Raw genomic sequence first — 17,343 nt, forward strand, 5'->3', positions numbered from 1 at the left:
GTGTCACAGATTTAGTTGTATTTCCTCTACAGGAGTGTAAAGTTCACCACACCTATTGACTCAACCATCTATGTCCTTCAAATACGTTTCTCCTGAAGCCAACTAGATTTCCTGCCCCAGATTGAAATATTCTCTTCAGTTCCTTTAAAGGCTTACTTTATTTGTACATTGCAGGCCTCATTGGGAAAATTTTAACTGGAAAAAAATTAAACTAGATTTATTGATGACCTGAGTGCCAGACATTGAATTAAGTTCCTTAAAGACACTAGCTAATATAATTCCTCCCAATGATCCTATGAGGTAGAGGTTATATCTTCATTTTTATAGATGATGAAATTAAGTCAAGAAAGTATGAAGTAGCCAGCTCAAGATCACATAGGTGGCAGAGCTGGAACTGAATCATTGGTTTTCACAACTCCCAGGCACATCCTCTTTCCACCAGTCTCCAGGTTGGGCCAGGTTTGAAAATCCTGGAAACCCAGAAGATGTAATAAGCAGTGAGAAGCAATGGATGTTTTTAAGCAGAAAGAGATGATGAAAATAGGACTTTAGGAAGATAACCATGAAAGTCTGAGTATGGTAGCCTGGAATGGAATGTGAGGAAGGCTTGCTGTACCTCTGACAAGGAAAATATAAAATGAGTATTTTCTCTCTCTGTCACATTCATTGGCGAGTGCTGGCATGACATTGGGGTCCTATGGGAAAGGAGAGGGCCTTCAAAGGTGAGCTTCTTTGAGAGTTAAAAAGCTGAAAATAGGGATAGAGGGGTGCAACTTCTGTCTCTCCAGTTGGATGAGTGGCTGACTCCATGGCTCTACCTCCTGAAAATGACTTGGGATATCTACCCTTTATGAGATGCAGAAGTCCAGAAAATAGTCCAAATTGACTAGAGAGTTGGGTGAAGGCTTCCTTAGGGAAGTTGGCATTTGATGGGTCATTAGAAGATGAGATGGTGCCCTCCCCACCCCTCCTTGAGTAACTTCCTCACTCATCTCCCTGTCTTCATCTCTCTTGCTCCTAGTCCACTCCTATGACTGGCGAGGGGATCTTTTTAAAAAGCAGGTTGGATCATGCCATTTTCTGTCATTCATAGGATACAGTTAAGTCTTCTGACAAACATCAAAATTATATATCCTCCATTATCTGAGATTTTAAAATAAATATTGTGCCTAAAAACTAATCAATTTTCATCATATGCCTTCTCAAACTACACATTCCCTCTTGGACTCTGTTTATGTTCCCCCAGGTGAAAGTAACAGCTACAGTTATACTAAATTGCATTTCTTCTATATGCACATGGTATTTTTCCCCTCCACTTCTGTTTTTATTCATGCTATTGCCTTGGCTTGGAATACTCTTCCCACTGTTCTCTGCCTGACTGGTTAATTACTTTTCATCCTTCAGCTCAAACATCACCCCTGACCAGAAGCCTTGCCTGAACTCCCTGTTTCCCCGGGACAGATCCCCTGACCAGCATCCAGTGCTCATCTCTGTCATCACATCATGCCATATGGTGCTCTTCTCTTCCACTCAGCTTACTGGAGAGCAAGTGCCATTTTAGTCAACTTGGTGTGAACAGGATCCTGATGAAAAGGGAGGAGAGCCTGTGTACTTGAGACTGGGAATACAACATAAGAAAGCAGAAGTGTGTGTGATGTGTACTCAGGACAGGTCAGCAATAAAAGATTCAGTTTGGGAATCAACAGCATCAGCATCCACGCATTAGAGGGCTTTATAGTTGAAACAATTCCATCTGGCAAATTTAGAAACTGGTATCAAGACAAGCAACATCTCCCAAATTAGTCACTGAGAAGGCACACACTTCGTGACAAGTCCTGTGCACTTTTCTACTCCATATTGGAAAGGGGGAAGACTGAAGTTGGGTGCTCTTGTTCTCCTTCCATTTTTTGGACAGAAGTCTCTCATATGCTGGTACCTCCTGCCTAGATGAGGAGCAAAGTGACCAAGACTCTAGCTTATCCTCTAACCTGAGGCTGATGACAGTGCTTTGGCCCCTTACTGAAAAGGGTGAAGCGGGAGTTGGTGACAGAGAGCCCAGCCCACCATTTCCACAAGGGCTCTAAAATCCCTCCCTTCTGTCCTGTTGCCTTTCTACCATGAGATACAGTTCCCCATGCCCCAGACAAGAACCTTCTCTATCCAAATCCTGCCTAATACCAAGATTCAGATTGGGAGAGCTGGAGGAGGTCATTTAGCCAGGAGGTGCCAAGCCCAGCCAGCCTCACTCTAGGTCCACAAAAGCAAAATCTCCAGGATGAAGTAATCCTGATTGTGTTCAAACTCCTTTTATAGCAACCCTCAGATGGTAAGCAGCCTGCCCTCAGTCAGCCAGAGTCCAGACGGTGGTGAATTTGGAACTGAGGCTTCCATCTTCACCCCAGGGGCGCTCCTCAGGACACAGCCATCAATGCTACATCTCACACACAAGTGCTTAATAACATCTGTTTGGGTCATTGAGCTGCTAGAGATTTTCTGCCATGATAAGAACGAACATGAATTTTGGAGTCAGGCAGATGCTGCTGTGGAAGGCCAGTGGCAAGCTTCAGTCTCCTTCACTGTAAAATAGGGCTAATAACTATCTCAGTGAGAATTAAATGATATATCCTATGTAAAAACCCAAGCCCAATGCCTGGCACAGAAAAGGCACTTAATATCAGTGAGAGGTGCTAGAACGACGTGATAAGGTAAGAACAGAGACTGTGGAACAGGTTGGCTCCACAATCTATGATGTGTGAGGCTGGAAGATTTCTTTGCCTGTTTGCTCATCAGTAGGATGAGGATATTGGTGACAGTGAAATGAATCAATTTACACAGAACATTAAGAGCAGTGTCTGATATAGGAAATGAGCATGATATGCTAGCTCTAATAATTATATCTCTTGTACTGGCCCTAAGCACAGTAATCAAGTTCAGCTTGGAGGAGCATGTCAGAGAGAGAGAGGGAAGGAAAAAGAAAAACCCACAAATGCTCCATTTGCAGAAAGAGGATATAGGTGTATTCAGTTAAACAGCCCATGGAAGCTTCCCAACAAACTTGTCAGGCTCCTTTGAATTGTTGCACCCTTTCTTTTCTGCTCACTGTACTTTTGCTTATGTTTCTGGTGTGTGAACTGAGTTTCTTATGAGGGCAGTGATCCTGTCCCCTTCCCACCTCAGGAGTACGGCTGGGCACCAGGGAAGTGCTGAGTTGCTGGGAGAGACAGAGAGAATGTAAAGAGAAGGCAGCACTCCTGGACCCCAACACCCCACCACTCCCACTACCAAAAAAAAAATGCCGAGCAAAGCAATTGCCAAGATAAATCACTTTTATCTCTATAGGAAAGGGAGGATCTAAAAAAAAATATAAATTACATTAGTAACACAACATAAGAAAAAAACAGGGGAAAAAAACAACAGAGAAGTCTGTATGATGCTATTCTAACCTGTTTATAAAAAGGCCCTGCATCAGAAATTCACAATCCTACCCACTTCTAAAAATATATTTAGACATGTACAGAAGCGGTGGGCTTGTTTTAAATTGCTTTTTTTGTAAAAAATATATTAAAGGTGAATAGAAATCCTCTCTCCCTGCCCCCTATCCAACCTCCAGCTCTGTGCTGGGGATTGGAGACCAGAGGTAACTCTCTTACCATGTTCTAAACCTTGGTTATGACCACTCCCAACCCCTCCCCAACTCACTTCACTTAGAACCTGAAACATCAAAAAAAAAAAAAGCACACTAGCCTCTTTGGAAAAGCATAAATCTGAGGGTAAACTTGCTTTTCATTTAAAACACAAAACAACAAACAGCAGGCTCTGAGAGCCCAACTAAACTAAACGGAAACCCAGTCAAATGGAGGTTGGGTTTCAGCTTCACAGAAACTTCTAACAAAGAAACAGAGGGGAAAGAGGCCTGGAACCAGGGGGACTTGCTAGCAATTAGCTGCCTTTGAAAGATCAAGGGGAGGGGGGTGTTAATGGGCAGAAGGGCTGGGGTCCTGGTCTTGGTTACAGCAGTCAGGGCCTAGTCAGGCAGTTGCCTACACAGGGACACAAGCTGCCCCCCTTCCCTCCCCTCACTACCCTCTGCTGCCTTGAAATCCCCAAGAAAAGCAAAGCTGGGCAGAAACAGAGGGGAGGGGAGTGGGGACCTCACGTGCTAGGGGGGAGGTAGCCAGGCTTTTTGCCTTTGGTGTGACTAGATGGAGGACTGCTTGGCCCCTGGGGTCCCCAAGATAGAAAAAACAAATGGGGCTAAGGGACCCCTGATTCCAAGGCAGGAGAGTATATGTGGGGCTGTGGAGAAAAGAAAGACAAACTGGAGACACAAAGATGACTAGGGAAGCCTCACGTATTCCCTGTGGCCTGCATGGTAGCTGTTAAGTTCCCCAGAAGCACTGGGAAAACTGGGGTGAGGTTAAAGTCGGGGGTGGAGGACAAGGATGCACTCCACTTGGGCAGTGCCAAAATGGAGAGAGGGAGACATTCTCCATCCAGTCCAATTTGCCAGGGAGGCAAGACAGAGAAGGTGGAGGGAGATGGAGGGAGAAGGGTGGGCACTGTCTGGACAATAGAAACATTCACAAAGGGAAGAGAGGGAGGGAGGATCAGATGATCTGCTCCTTTACAGATGGGCATCTCTGCTCCTAGGCTCAAGCTCCCGAGTAGCTGGGCTGCACTCTGCTTGAGTGTCCACCTGATGTCTGGGAGTGCAGAGGCCCAGGAGTGAAGATTTGAGTTCTGAGGTCTTTTTCAGACCAACACATCAAGATGGGGAGAGAAGCAGGGAGACTCCTGTTGGAGAACCCAGGAGTAAGCTGTCCTGCCACATCCTCTCCAGAAGGTCCAGGCTGTGCTCTGTGGTACAGGTGAAGGGAGCAGGCCGTAGAGCGAGGGTTAACTGCTTCGGTGGCAGGTGCTTTCAGGCTTTTGGGAGATGGTTTTTACCTCCTGGGACCCAGCCACAGCTATGTGGATAATGTTCTGCAGGACCTCAAAATCCAGGCAAATCCCTGGGGCACACCCTGGGACAAGTAGCTTCATCTGTAGCCACCCAAAAGTAGCTTCCTCCAATGGGCTACAAAGTCATGGTCAAAGGCTTGGACGTCGGTCCTCTCCCCACCTTGAGAAGTGACAGGAATCTTTCTTCCCAGGGATTAGTGAAGTCAGCCCATGGCCCTTCTATGCCACCTCTGGAAATGGCCCACAGTGGGGCAGTGAGGAGACTCCGAGCCCTCCTCTTTTATTTCCATGAAGCATTTGGCATGAAGGGGCAGAGGCCACAGCCTTTTCTCAGGTACAAGTCTGGAGTGGGACACATCCACTGGGTTGAGGGGAGGAAGGAGAATGGGCAGAGGTGAGCAAGCTTCTGGAGACAGGGCTGGAGCCACAGAAAGTGTTGAGTACTAGGCCTCCCACTTCATGACCAGGGAAATACTGAGGGGCCCAGGCTCTCCTCATCCTGCCTTCCAGCTCTAAGTTGGGGCGAGAGTAAAGGGCAGACAAGGCTGGCGAAAGGGAAATGGATTGGAGCAGCAGAAAAGAGAGTTCTAGTCAGCTAGAAGCCTCTTTCATTTACCTGCTACTCAGAGATACAGAAAAGGAAGGCAGAACGCTCCAGTGGAAGTGGGGAAGGGAACTGAGGGAGTTGGTGAAGGGGCTTGTGGGGGAGTCCGTGCCTTTGGTCAGTTCCAAGAAAGCAGGACAATGCGCCTCAGCACCTTGTCCGGGGCAGGTGGGATCCAGGAGTGCCCCGAGTGTTGACAACAGAGAAGGCAATGGGGGTGACGGGGTGAGGGGCAGGGAACAAAGGGGTTCACAGAAGCAGTTTGCCATTTCTGTGGATTTTCAGGATCCGGCCGAGTCTCTGCTTTGCTGTAGCCAGGCCCTTTTTGGGACGCTTTCCTGTGGGGGAAGGGAGAGGTAAGCAAAGGCTATGGCAAGGGTGCCAGCAGCAGCTCCAGCATCAACTGTCCTTGGCCACTCCCTTCTTCTGCCCACAGAGTCTCCCGACCCTTACGCCTGGCTCCAGGACTATCTTGGGTCAAGAAGCCCTCCTTAACTTCTTCCATCCAACACCACATGCTTTGGCTCTTCCTTCTATGACCTCCCGCAGCAGCTACAGACTCCTTAGTCTGTCTGGTTCCTTTTCCGCACTGATTTCTTTGGTCCCAATCATTTTCCTTCCTGAATTCTGAAAGGAGGTGACTGTGCCTCCCTATCCTCTTATCCTACCTGCCAAATTAAACAAGTGCTTGGTTTAGCGATTATAGCTCAGTGTCCTGAAAATTGTCACTCTCAGGGCCTTGTTTCATTAGAAACCCCAACCCTCATCACTCCAATACCACACCAATCTCCTCACCCTTGAGCTGTGTACTCTAGGGTCTGGGCTTCCAGAGCCAAAGTGAGGAAAAGGAGGGCTTGAAATCCCTTCCCCTTCCTCTTTCCCACACCAAATCACCTCCCATGTCCCACGTGGCCTCCTCCATATTTGATCCACGTATCCCCTCCTTTAGAGCCCCAGACCCTCTTCACTGCAGCCTGGACTTGTATATACACCTCCTTCCTAGACTTCCCACCTTCAGCCCACCCTCTACTCTGGCCTACTGGAGGATCTTTCTAAACCCACATCTGCATTTGCCTCTGCTTAACACTAGTCAATGTACCTTCACAGCCTATGAGATCAAGTCCAAGCATCTTAGGATGCCCATCAGTGTCCCTCCCAGATGTTCTCATTTACCAGGGTGCTTAGAGTTTGAAGCCACTGGCCCTAAGACCCTTCTCAGTTCTACAACCATATGGGAGTCATACCTTGTCCTGCCTGATTACTCTGGGAGCCAACTGAAGGGCGTCGCTGGGTCAAGAAGACACCAGGGGCCATGGGTGTGGTGCTGCGGTTTGCCTGGGCCATGCCAAAGGCATTGGGACGAGCAGTATACTCGTGGTCAGCAAGACTTCCTGAGAGGGCCTCTTGTTTAGGCTCGGGAGGAGGCAGGGGTGAGGAGGAGGTCAGAAGCTGGGGTGTAGTGGCCAGAGTTGGGGCTGGTGCTGCCACGCTGAGATTGGGCTCTTGAGGGCGAGGCTGTTCTACCTCCTTCAACAAAGGCTTCTTCTTAATATATTTCTTCTTTTGGGCCTTCTGTAGCTCCTGAAACACAAGCCAAGTGGGAGGGGAGAATTTAGGAGTGGAAAAAAGAGAAGAAAATTTTCCAGAAAGGCAACTAGATAGTGGTCAATGTGGTTCTGCAACCCGCCCCCACCCCAAGCCCAGCCTGGATGTATGTACACACAACACACAGGCCTTCCAGGACCTGAGGTCATCTCTTTGGTGTCGTCCATCCTTAAGTCATCACTGTCACTAATCAGTACAGTGGCAACAAAAGGGTAAATGAGTTCAGAGACTTGAGTTTTGGTCTTGGGCTTGGGCAATAAGCATTGCCACTTATGAGGTGGACCATGGACTCTTCTAACAATAATAGCTAAATTTATGGCAGCAGCTGAGACACTTTATATATCTTACCTCATTTAATTCTCAGAACAGTCCTGAGAAGGAAAATCCCTGTTTATAGATGAGAAACCTGAGGTACAGGGATATTAAGTAAATTGAGCCCAAAGCCTCACAGCTGAAGAGCTGTTAGGTTCAAGATTCAACCACGTCTAGCTGAACACCCACCTCGCACACTTCTTAAAATGGGACATCTGAGAGTGAAAGAGTAGTACCTTGGGAATGAGACAAACTTGGGTTCAAATCTAGGCTTGTGATCCCTAAGTTGGATGACCTTAGTCAAGTTACTAACCTTTCTGAAACTCAACTGCCTCATCTGTAAAGTGGGCAAAATAATAGCTGTTTTTCAGGGTTGTTGTAAAGATTAAATAAAATGATGACGTAAAAGCGCAGCACACAGTAGGTACTCAATAAGTGGTAAACTATATTCTATCTTCATCTCTTCCTCTTGCTGATCTTTTTCTTTTAATAGAAGACTTGACAATCTTCCAGGTCACTGGATCTTAAACTTCAGTTTTGGATGGGAGGGATGAATAAGGAGTTGCATCGCTTCTCCAGGTATCTTGGATTTCATCCATCCACTGCTCTATAGATCTACCCACTATGTACTGGGTACCTGTATAGTAGGCATCTGGAGCCCTGAGAACCTGGAAAGGTGGTGCTGAGAGTATGTAAACGACTTCACCTTCTGAAATGCTACACAGCCACACAGACCAACTCAGTGATTACATTTCTTTGCCTTCTCTTGGCAACACGGGCCTATTCCTGCCTTCGGAAGATCTGACAGGCTGTGGCTATCATAGGAATTTCTGAGGGACAAGAATAATAATATTAGCAATACATGCCAGGCACTGTTCTATAATTTCACTCATTTAATACTCATAAGAAGCATGAGAAGAAAGAATTATAATGCCATTTTTAGCAAGAAACTGGTACAGAGAGGTTGTCACTTTCCTAAGGTTACAAGGACCAGTAAGTGGCCAAGCAGGGATTCAGACCCAAGCCATCTGGCTTCAGAGTCTCTTTTCTCAGCCACAGTGTTTTTCTATCCATACCAGGAACTGCATTTCTGCCCCTCATTTCTCTCACCTGAATCCAGAAATTCTCTCTTCATACTTAGATCACGTAGCCTAAATTTTTCTACCTTTGTTGCTCATCTACTTTTCACATAATTTATCCAGATTACCCCATAGAAGACCAGACTGTCTTATGACAGGGCCACATACACCTCATCAATCCCCTTGCTCAAAAGGCCATTAGCAAGTCCCCACTCAAGTTCAAACTTCCTGGCCTGAAATTTGTGGTTTCTCCAAAGAGTCTGGCCACTTATACCTAGCCAATTCATAATGATAATGATGAAAGCTAGTATGTCTATTGTACTTACTCTGTGGCAAGTGCTGTTTTCAGAGCTTTTATATGTATTACCTTATCTAATCAATCCTTGGACAGAGTCTACAAGGAATCTGAGGCAGAGGAAATTAAGTAACTTGCTCAAGTGAGAGGGCAAGGATTTGAACTCAGGCAGGCTGGCCACAGAATCCATTTTTTTCACCTCTGTTTATCTTACTCCATTCCCCAACATGAAGCCTCCAATTCAGAAAAATCTGCTCATCCATTTATTCATTCACTCAACCAACAATGACTAAACACATGGTTAGCATAGTAGGGATACTAAGTTAAATTAGATATGTCCCCACCCTTGAGGCCCTTCCTTACAGTTTAATAAGGGACACAGAAAAGTTACTTATGGTTATAAGTAACATGAGAGAATGCTATGGAAGTGCAGAAGGCCACTGAAATAAATTGGTGGTGGATGGTGTGAAGGGGTATTAGGTAAAGGCATGTGAGAGGGCATGATTCCCAGTGGGCAGAGGGAACAGCTTATGCAAAGGCACAGAAGCATAAGACAATCTACACTGAATGAACTATAAGCACTGTAATGGAATAGTATGGCTGGTGGGTATAAAGGGCATGCATGATGGGCTGGCTTAGGTCAGGGAGGAGAGGTGACCAGAGACCATATCAAGAGGGCCTGTGTGCTATACCAAGGAGTTCTCTTCTCCTGGAAGGCCTCCCTATCCCCTACAAAAGTTGAGCCTGCAAAACCCTTCCCAATTTCAAAACCTCTTCTTAGAGGTTGTCCCTGATCAACCCAACCAGAAGGGAGCTCCTCAGAAGGCACTAAGAATACTTTTCACACCTTTAATTAATTTGTTTATTTATAAGTAGTGGAACCTCCCTCCATGGTTTTTTTCAAATTACATCTTGCATGGCACTAGGATATACATAACAGGGAGAAGTTCTGGACAAAGAACGGCCACCTGGTCTGCCTGGCTCCCATCAACAGCCTCTAAGACATTTTAAGCAACTCTAGAATTTCATAGAACATTATATTAAAAACATCATTCTATTAAATTTTATTTAAATAGGCTATAATTACTGCATTATATAAACATTTAACTATTTCATTTCATTTAAATAACAAGTAACAGGGAATCTGAAATTAGAGGATATCAGTTTGAACCTTGTCTCCTCCATTTACTGGCTGTATTATCCTGGACTACTCACTTAAAAGAGAGCCTCATTTTCTTCACCTGTAAAATGATGAAAATATCACCTATTGAACAGGGCTATTGGGCAGATTACATAAGACATTGTACATGGAAGCACCTAACAGAAAGCAGATGCTCAATAAATGCTCTAAGCTATGGGATGTGGCATAAGGATCTAAGAGGATGCTGATAAGGAAAGAACCAGAAGATTCACCTCCAACTACTCCCAGGATTTTTGAGCACATTTAAGAAGTTTGCAAACTATAAATGTTAGGAAGTCAACTTGATTCTAGGACAAAAATTAGTGGGTAAAGTTTTCTTAGGAAGCAGGGGGTGAAGATCAAGGCAAAAGTATTTGTTATAGAGGATAAGAAAAGCCTCTCTCCCAAAAAACCACATTCTGATACTGATGGGAGACTGAGAAATTGAGTGTACTCAACTGAGTCACCTCCTTGGGGTTTCATCTGAAGGCAAATGCTCTCACTCAAGGACAGCCCTGGTACTTCCCATCTAGAGGCTTTTACACACCCAGAAAGGTAAGTGATATTAGCAAGGGCTTTTCTCTAGCACCCTATTTTCTTTCATCCTAAATCATGTCAACTGTGTGACCCGTGGAAGTAGCTTGTCATTGAGTTGGGATGTGTAGGATATAGAAGGGGGCTGGGATACTGCCATGGATTAAAGACCAAAGGTTACCCACTTCCCAGTGAGACAACAGTGGGGTCCTATCAGGCTGAAGGTCTTGAGTTTTCAAACTGGGATCAGTGGCAGGGCCATTGCCTGAGTGTCAGCACCTACCTGTTGGGCCAGCTTTGCAGCTGCTGCTGCCAAACCTGTCTCAATGGAAGCTACTCGGGTCCCCTCACGTACAGGACGGTCCTGCTTTGGTAGAGTTGGGGTCACACGGGCTGCAGAGGGAACAGGATAAAGACATTTATCTGATTGCCAACTATACTCCCTACCTCTGAGCCGCCCCAAGGTGGTCTCATTGGTTTCCTGCTTCTAGCTTTTTACAAAGCCAGATTTTGCTTCCTGTTAGGTAAACAGCTAATTCACAAATGCCCAGAGTAAACAAGTACACACTGATTAAAGGCTAGAAATTAATTCCCCTGACTTGGCATGTAAAGTTGTCTATGTTCTGCACCCTACCTACCTTCCCAACCTTATTTCCACTCCCATATTCTCAGCTTCTCCAGACAGAATGGCTTCCTTATTATGCCTCCAGAACACATACAGCTCATCCTCTCTCCCTGTGCCTTCATCCTTACCATCCACACTTCCTGGAGTACCCTCTTCCCTTTTGTCTACCTCTTCAAAACCTGCCTGTTACTCAAAAGTAAGCTGAAATCAACCTTCTGTGTAAAACCTCCAGGATGTCTCGGGTTCACACTGACCTCTTCCTCCCCTGAACCTCTGATATGGACAAGTCACTTAATACATAGCACATACCATCTTGTCTCATTCTCTAATGTTGACATGTGTTATTTCTGTCTAATAACCAGGCTATAAGTTCCTAAAGATCTTACTGTATAACCTTTTTATAATGCTTTAACAACCTTGAATCAAAAAATAGTTACTCATCCCACATTTTACATAGGAAGTGTATTTCAGGATAACCAAACAGCCCCACATGATGAGGGAATGCTCTTCTTTACAGAAGAATGCCAGCCAATAAATGTGGAAGGAATGACAAAATTAGAAAAATCACAGGTTTAAAAGCCCTAATGAAACAACTGATTCTAGGGAACTGGATATTCACATAGCTCCAAAGTATTACCTCACAGATTACTTGACAGTCTCAAGGGAAAAAAAAAAAACTAGCTTTTACAATAGCGAGATCAGGAGTTCACCCCCTTAACCTAAGTATTAACCTTATTGTCACTAACAGTGAGGCAGCCAACTTCATGTGACTTCTAATGCAATGCAGTGGGAAATTTACAGCATCACTTGGGAAGTAATTTTGCCAAAGACCTAACATCAAGTAAGCAGTTCGTATTACTTCCAGTTTTTAGGAAACGAAAATATTTTTTTAAAAAAGTTAAATGACAACACCACTAGAAAACAATCATCCTACAAGATAACTGGCCTGGTTTCATTAAAAACACAATGTCACAAGGAAGCAAGCAAACAAATCTAGAAGGTAGGATGTGCTACAGGACAATTATACCAGTCTTTATAACAAATCAATAGGATAAAACAAAAAAGCGCGGGACTGCTCTAGATTAAGAAACTCAAAAAACATGAGAGCTAAATGCCGTATGGACCCTGTTTCAATCCTGATTTAAACAAAAACACTATAAAAACATCTTTTTTGGTTAGATAATTAAGGAAATTTGATTATGAACTTAGTATCAGATAATATCAAGGAATTATCAAATTATTATTAATATTGTTACGTGTGGTAACAGGATTGTGGTTATGCGGGAAAGCGTCCATATTTTTTAGAGTTGTATACTGAAGTACATGGTGGGGTGGGGAGGGAAAGACACTATCTGACATTTTCTTTAGACAATTTTGAAAAAAAGAAGAAAGTAATAGATCAATCAAATATGGAAAAATCTTGACAACTGTTGATTTTCAGTGGTGGGTGTATGAGAATTCATTCAAGTAAATGAAGAAGTCAATGTCACAGAAAAAAGAGGCAGTGGAGGTAACTGACTTGGATTTAAAGATTCCTTGGTTGGTTAGCTATTATTATTATAAAGGAGAGTTTCTGTATAAGCAGTATGTAGATTTTAGAACAGAAAATTCAGGAGGCTAAAGTCCTTTCTTTAAAAAGGTGATATTTTACTTGTTTAAAAAATGAAATGGCCAATAGGCACATGAAAAGATACTCAATATTGCTAATTATCAGAGAAATGCAAATCAAACCTACAAGGAGGTTATCACCTCATACCAGTCATAATGGCCATCATTAAAAAGTTCACAAATGATAAATGCTGAAGACAGTGTGGGGTAAAGGGAACCCTCCTACACTGTTGGTGGGAATGTAATCTGGTGCAGTCACCATGGAAAACAGTATGGAGATTCCTTTAAAAACTAAAAATAGAGTTACCATATGATCCAGCAATCCCACTACTGGGCATATATCCAGAGGAAACTCTAATTTGAAAAAATACATGCATCCCTATGTTCAAAGCAGCACTATTTACAACAGCCAAGACAAGGAAGCAACCTAAGTGCCCACTGACAGATGACTGGATAAAGAAGTTGTGGTTAATACTATATACAATAAAAAGTATCAAGTTGTGTAAGTGGCCCCCCATCTGTATATATATATGTATAATGGAATACTACCCAGCCATAAAAAAGAATGAAATAATGCCATTTTCAGCAATGTGAATGAATCTAGAGATTATCACACTAAGTAAACCAGACAAAGACAAATATCACTTTTATGTGGAATACAAAAAAATGACATAAATGAACTTATTTACAAAACAGAAACAGACTCACAGACATAGAAAACAAACTTATACTTACCAAAGGGGAAAGGGGGTAGGGAGGGATAAATTAGGAGTTTGAGATTAGAAGATACAAACTACTATATATAAAATACATAACCAACAAGGTCCTACTGCATAGCACAGGGAACTATATTCAGTATCTTGTAATAACCTATAATGAAAAAGAATATATATATTTATATATGTATAACTGAATCACTATGCTGTACACTAGAAACTAACACAACATTGTAAATCAACTATACTTCAATTAAAAAAAGACCTGAAGTAAATCTTGCAAAAATGTTAATGTAGTATTTTTGGTCATGGATTCTTGGGTATATTTTATACTATTCTCTATAGTTCTTTATGTGTGGATGTTTTAAAACAAGGCCTCAAATTCTCTGACATTTCTCCTATTGATAGGTGGGATCTATGTTCCCGACCGTTGAATCTGAGCAGGCTCATCTGTAGCCTATAGAATGTGGTAGAAGTAACACTTCTGAGGCTAGGTCAGAAGAGCCAACTTTAGTTTCTGAACTGCTTCCTGGAACACTCACACACTCACACTTAGAGCCATGAGCAGCCATGTAAGAAGTCTGATTGCCTTGAGGCCACCAGGCAGTGAAGAAGCTAGTCACATGGAAAGGCCACATGTTGGCACTCTGATTGGTACTTTTAGTCTCTGAGTCCTCCCAGCCCAGGGAGGACATGTGAGTTAATGAGACTTCAGATGATTCAAACTCTTGGCCATCAAGTGACCCCAGCCTTCAAATTTTCCCAGTTGAGGCCCCAGACATCATGGAGTAGAGATAAGGTTTCTCCACTGTGTCCTTTACAAATTCCTGACCTGTATAATATATGAGCAAGTTGCTGTTTTAATCTGAATAAAAATTAACCTCCCTGATTTGATCTGGGTTTGGGGGAGAAAAACTATGAAAGACATTTTGTGGGGACAGATGAGAAAATCGAATACGGACCGGGTTATTAGAAGATCTTAGGGAATTACTAGCTGTACAAAGGCAGTGCCATTACATAGGAGGGTATTCTTATTCGTAGGAGATACTGAAGTATTAAGGGGTAAGATACTATGTTATGATGGCTGAACATTACTTTGTAGTGGCACGGCAAAAACTATAGACAGTGATAATGAAGTAAATATCGTAAAGTATTACAACTGTAGGATCTAAGTATTGAGAATATTTATGTATGTTTGAAAATTGTCATAATAAAAATTTTAAATACTGAATGAGGTTATGAGCTTTTAATAACCAAATGTAATGTGTAGTCTTTGAACAGATCCTGGTTTAAACAATCAAATAATAAAAGATATTTTTGGTATAATTGGCAGAAATTTGAATAAGGATTTGGTATTAAATGATACTATGAAATAAATGTTACTTTACTCAGATGTCATATAATGGTACTATGGTAATGGAAGAACATGTCATTTTTATAGAGATGCATACTAAACTAATACTTAGTATGTCATAATGGATGACATCAACAAAAATGGCAAAGTTAAGGACCTCCAAAAATTCACTTCTGAATTAAAACAATGAAAAAACTGGCAAAAATTGTCAGAATGAACTTCTTCAGAACTCTGGAAATTAACCAAAGGCTTAAAGCAACCTGGAGAGCATTTACTGAAGAAAAAGCTGAATCTCAGTAAGAGCAGTGAGCTCTGTGGCATTTCAACTTGCCCTAGACTCCATCCACTTCTCCCAAGCTCGGTGGTAGTCTTGAAAGATAACAGCCTACATTCCCACTAATATAGGGAGCAGAAAGGAGCTGGAGCTTTCTTTCAAAGTCTAGTGCTAAGTTTCTCTCTGGGGGGTTATTTATCAAAAATATTTAAAGGTAAGTGCCTAATGTTATAGCTGCTTAAGGTGATGGATAACAGTTGTGGCAAACAGACTAACCCAAAAGCTGAAAAGGAAAAGCTGAGGAATGAGATATCCACTGGGAATTAGAAAAGCTCCCACATATTTCTGGGAATTCAGAAGATTATATGCAAGCATAGGGGCTTGTGAGCATGATCAGGAAAGACTTGAGAAACTGTAGGCACTCACCTCTGGCTGACTCTTGAGGCTCTGCAAAGCAGGATGTGAAGGCTAAGACAGTTGTAAATTGCCTACCTGAGTGCTGAAAGCTTGTCCCTAAATGCACATAGAGCCCCTTGTCAAGTGCTGGGAGATTTATTGGTTCCAGGCATTTAAGGAAATTTCTGCCTAATAATTAGCTGACCACTAGGCTGAATACAAACTTCTACTTTAGTGACTTTTCTGAACTAATTCTGGAAACAAACAAATAACAAAAAGTAACAACAAAACAAACCCTTGAGAGTAGGGTGAGGGAGCATCTGATTTTGAGAGTTGCCACATTATTTAAAATGTTCAGTATTCAAAAAATTAGAAGATACGCAAAGGAAAAAGAAAGGATAGTAATACACAGGGAAAAAACTACGAACAAAAACTCTCCCTTACTTCCTAAACAAAGTTGGACCTACTAGACAAGGACTTTATACCACCTATTTTAACCATGTTCAAAGAGCTAAAGGAGATCACGTCTAAATAACTGAAGTATAAGAATGATGTTTCACCAAATAAAGAATACCAATAAAGAGACAGGAATTATAAAAAGATATTTCATAGACAAGTAGATATTTCAGAGTTGAAAAGTAACTGAAATAAAAATTTTACTAGAGGGTTTCAACAGGAGATTTGAGTAGGCAGAAGGAAGAATTAGTGACCTTGAAGGTAGGTCAACTGAGATTATCGAGTCTAATGAGCAGAAAGAAAAAAGAACAAGGAAAATGAGCAGGGTCAAAGGGATCTGTGGGAGGGGATCAAATTTACTAACATATGCATATGGGAGTCCCAAAAGAGAGAGAGAAAAGGGCAGAAGACTATTTGAAGAAATAATGGCTGAAACTTTTCCAAATCTGATTTAAAAAAAATTAATCTACATATCCAAGAAGTTCAACAAACTTCATGTTGAATAAACTCAGAGACTACATATCATAACCAAAACCAGAGACAAAAATATCTTGAAATTAGCAAAAGAGAAGTGACTCATAGCATAAAAGGGGTAATAAAATTGACAGCTTACTGATCAACACAAACCATGGAGAAAATTGACACAACATTGTAAATTGATTATACTTCAATAAAAATACATACAAAAAAAAACACCCATGGAGAATAAAGGAAGCAGAATGACATATTCGAAGTGCTGAAAGAAAACCATCATCAACCAAGAATTTTAAATCCAGCAGAACTACCCTTCAGAAAAGGAGAAATCAGAAGGGGAGGTATAGTTCAATTGGTAGAGTGCATGCTTAGCATGCATGAGGTCCTGGGTTCAATCCCCCATATTCTGTAAATAAGTAAATAAATAAATAAACCTAATTACTCCCCCAAATATTTTTTTAAAAGGAGAAATCAGGATACCCCTAAATAAACAGAAACAGAAAGTTCATTGCTAGTAGGCCTGCCCTACGAAAAATGCTAAAGGGACCTATTTAGGTTAAAATAAAAGGATACTATACAGTAAATCAAATCCACATGAATAAAGAGCATTAGTAAAGGTAACTACATAGGTAAATATAAAAGAAAGTATAAACATATTTTTTGTATCTCATTTTATCTCCTATTTAATTAAAAAGACAGCTGCATAAAGCAGTAATCGTAATTCTATGCTCATAGGCACACAATTTATAGAGATGTAGTTTGACAGTAATAAAGTTTAAAAGGAATGGACCTATATAGGAGCAAAGATTTTGTATACTATTGAAATTAAGTTGATATTAACCTAAATTAGGATGGTATAAATCAAGATA

At 42.1% G+C, this 17,343-nt stretch overlaps 1 protein-coding gene across 4 annotated transcripts in view; it reads right to left on the minus strand.

Moving 5' to 3' along the window:
- Positions 1 to 3,308: 3,308 nt before the first annotated feature.
- The window catches only part of PHF8 (PHD finger protein 8), an 85,452-nt gene continuing 71,417 nt past the window's right edge, over positions 3,309 to 17,343 (minus strand). For 3 of the 4 annotated variants that reach the window (XM_006218267.4, XM_015251183.3, XM_006218266.4), the window contains 3 exons: positions 10,855 to 10,964; positions 6,811 to 7,147; positions 3,309 to 5,904 (listed from right to left, as the gene is read on the minus strand). In XM_006218267.4, coding sequence (XP_006218329.1) covers positions 5,816 to 5,904; positions 6,811 to 7,147; positions 10,855 to 10,964 — 536 coding nt within the window. In that variant the 3' untranslated portion in view covers positions 3,309 to 5,815. The remainder of the gene's footprint in view (positions 5,905 to 6,810; positions 7,148 to 10,854; positions 10,965 to 17,343) is intronic. The other variant, XM_015251184.3, reaches the window with a different exon arrangement.

The sequence above is a fragment of the Vicugna pacos genome, chromosome X, assembly GCF_048564905.1.
Source record: "Vicugna pacos chromosome X, VicPac4, whole genome shotgun sequence".
Classification (NCBI taxonomy): Eukaryota; Metazoa; Chordata; class Mammalia; order Artiodactyla; family Camelidae; genus Vicugna; species Vicugna pacos.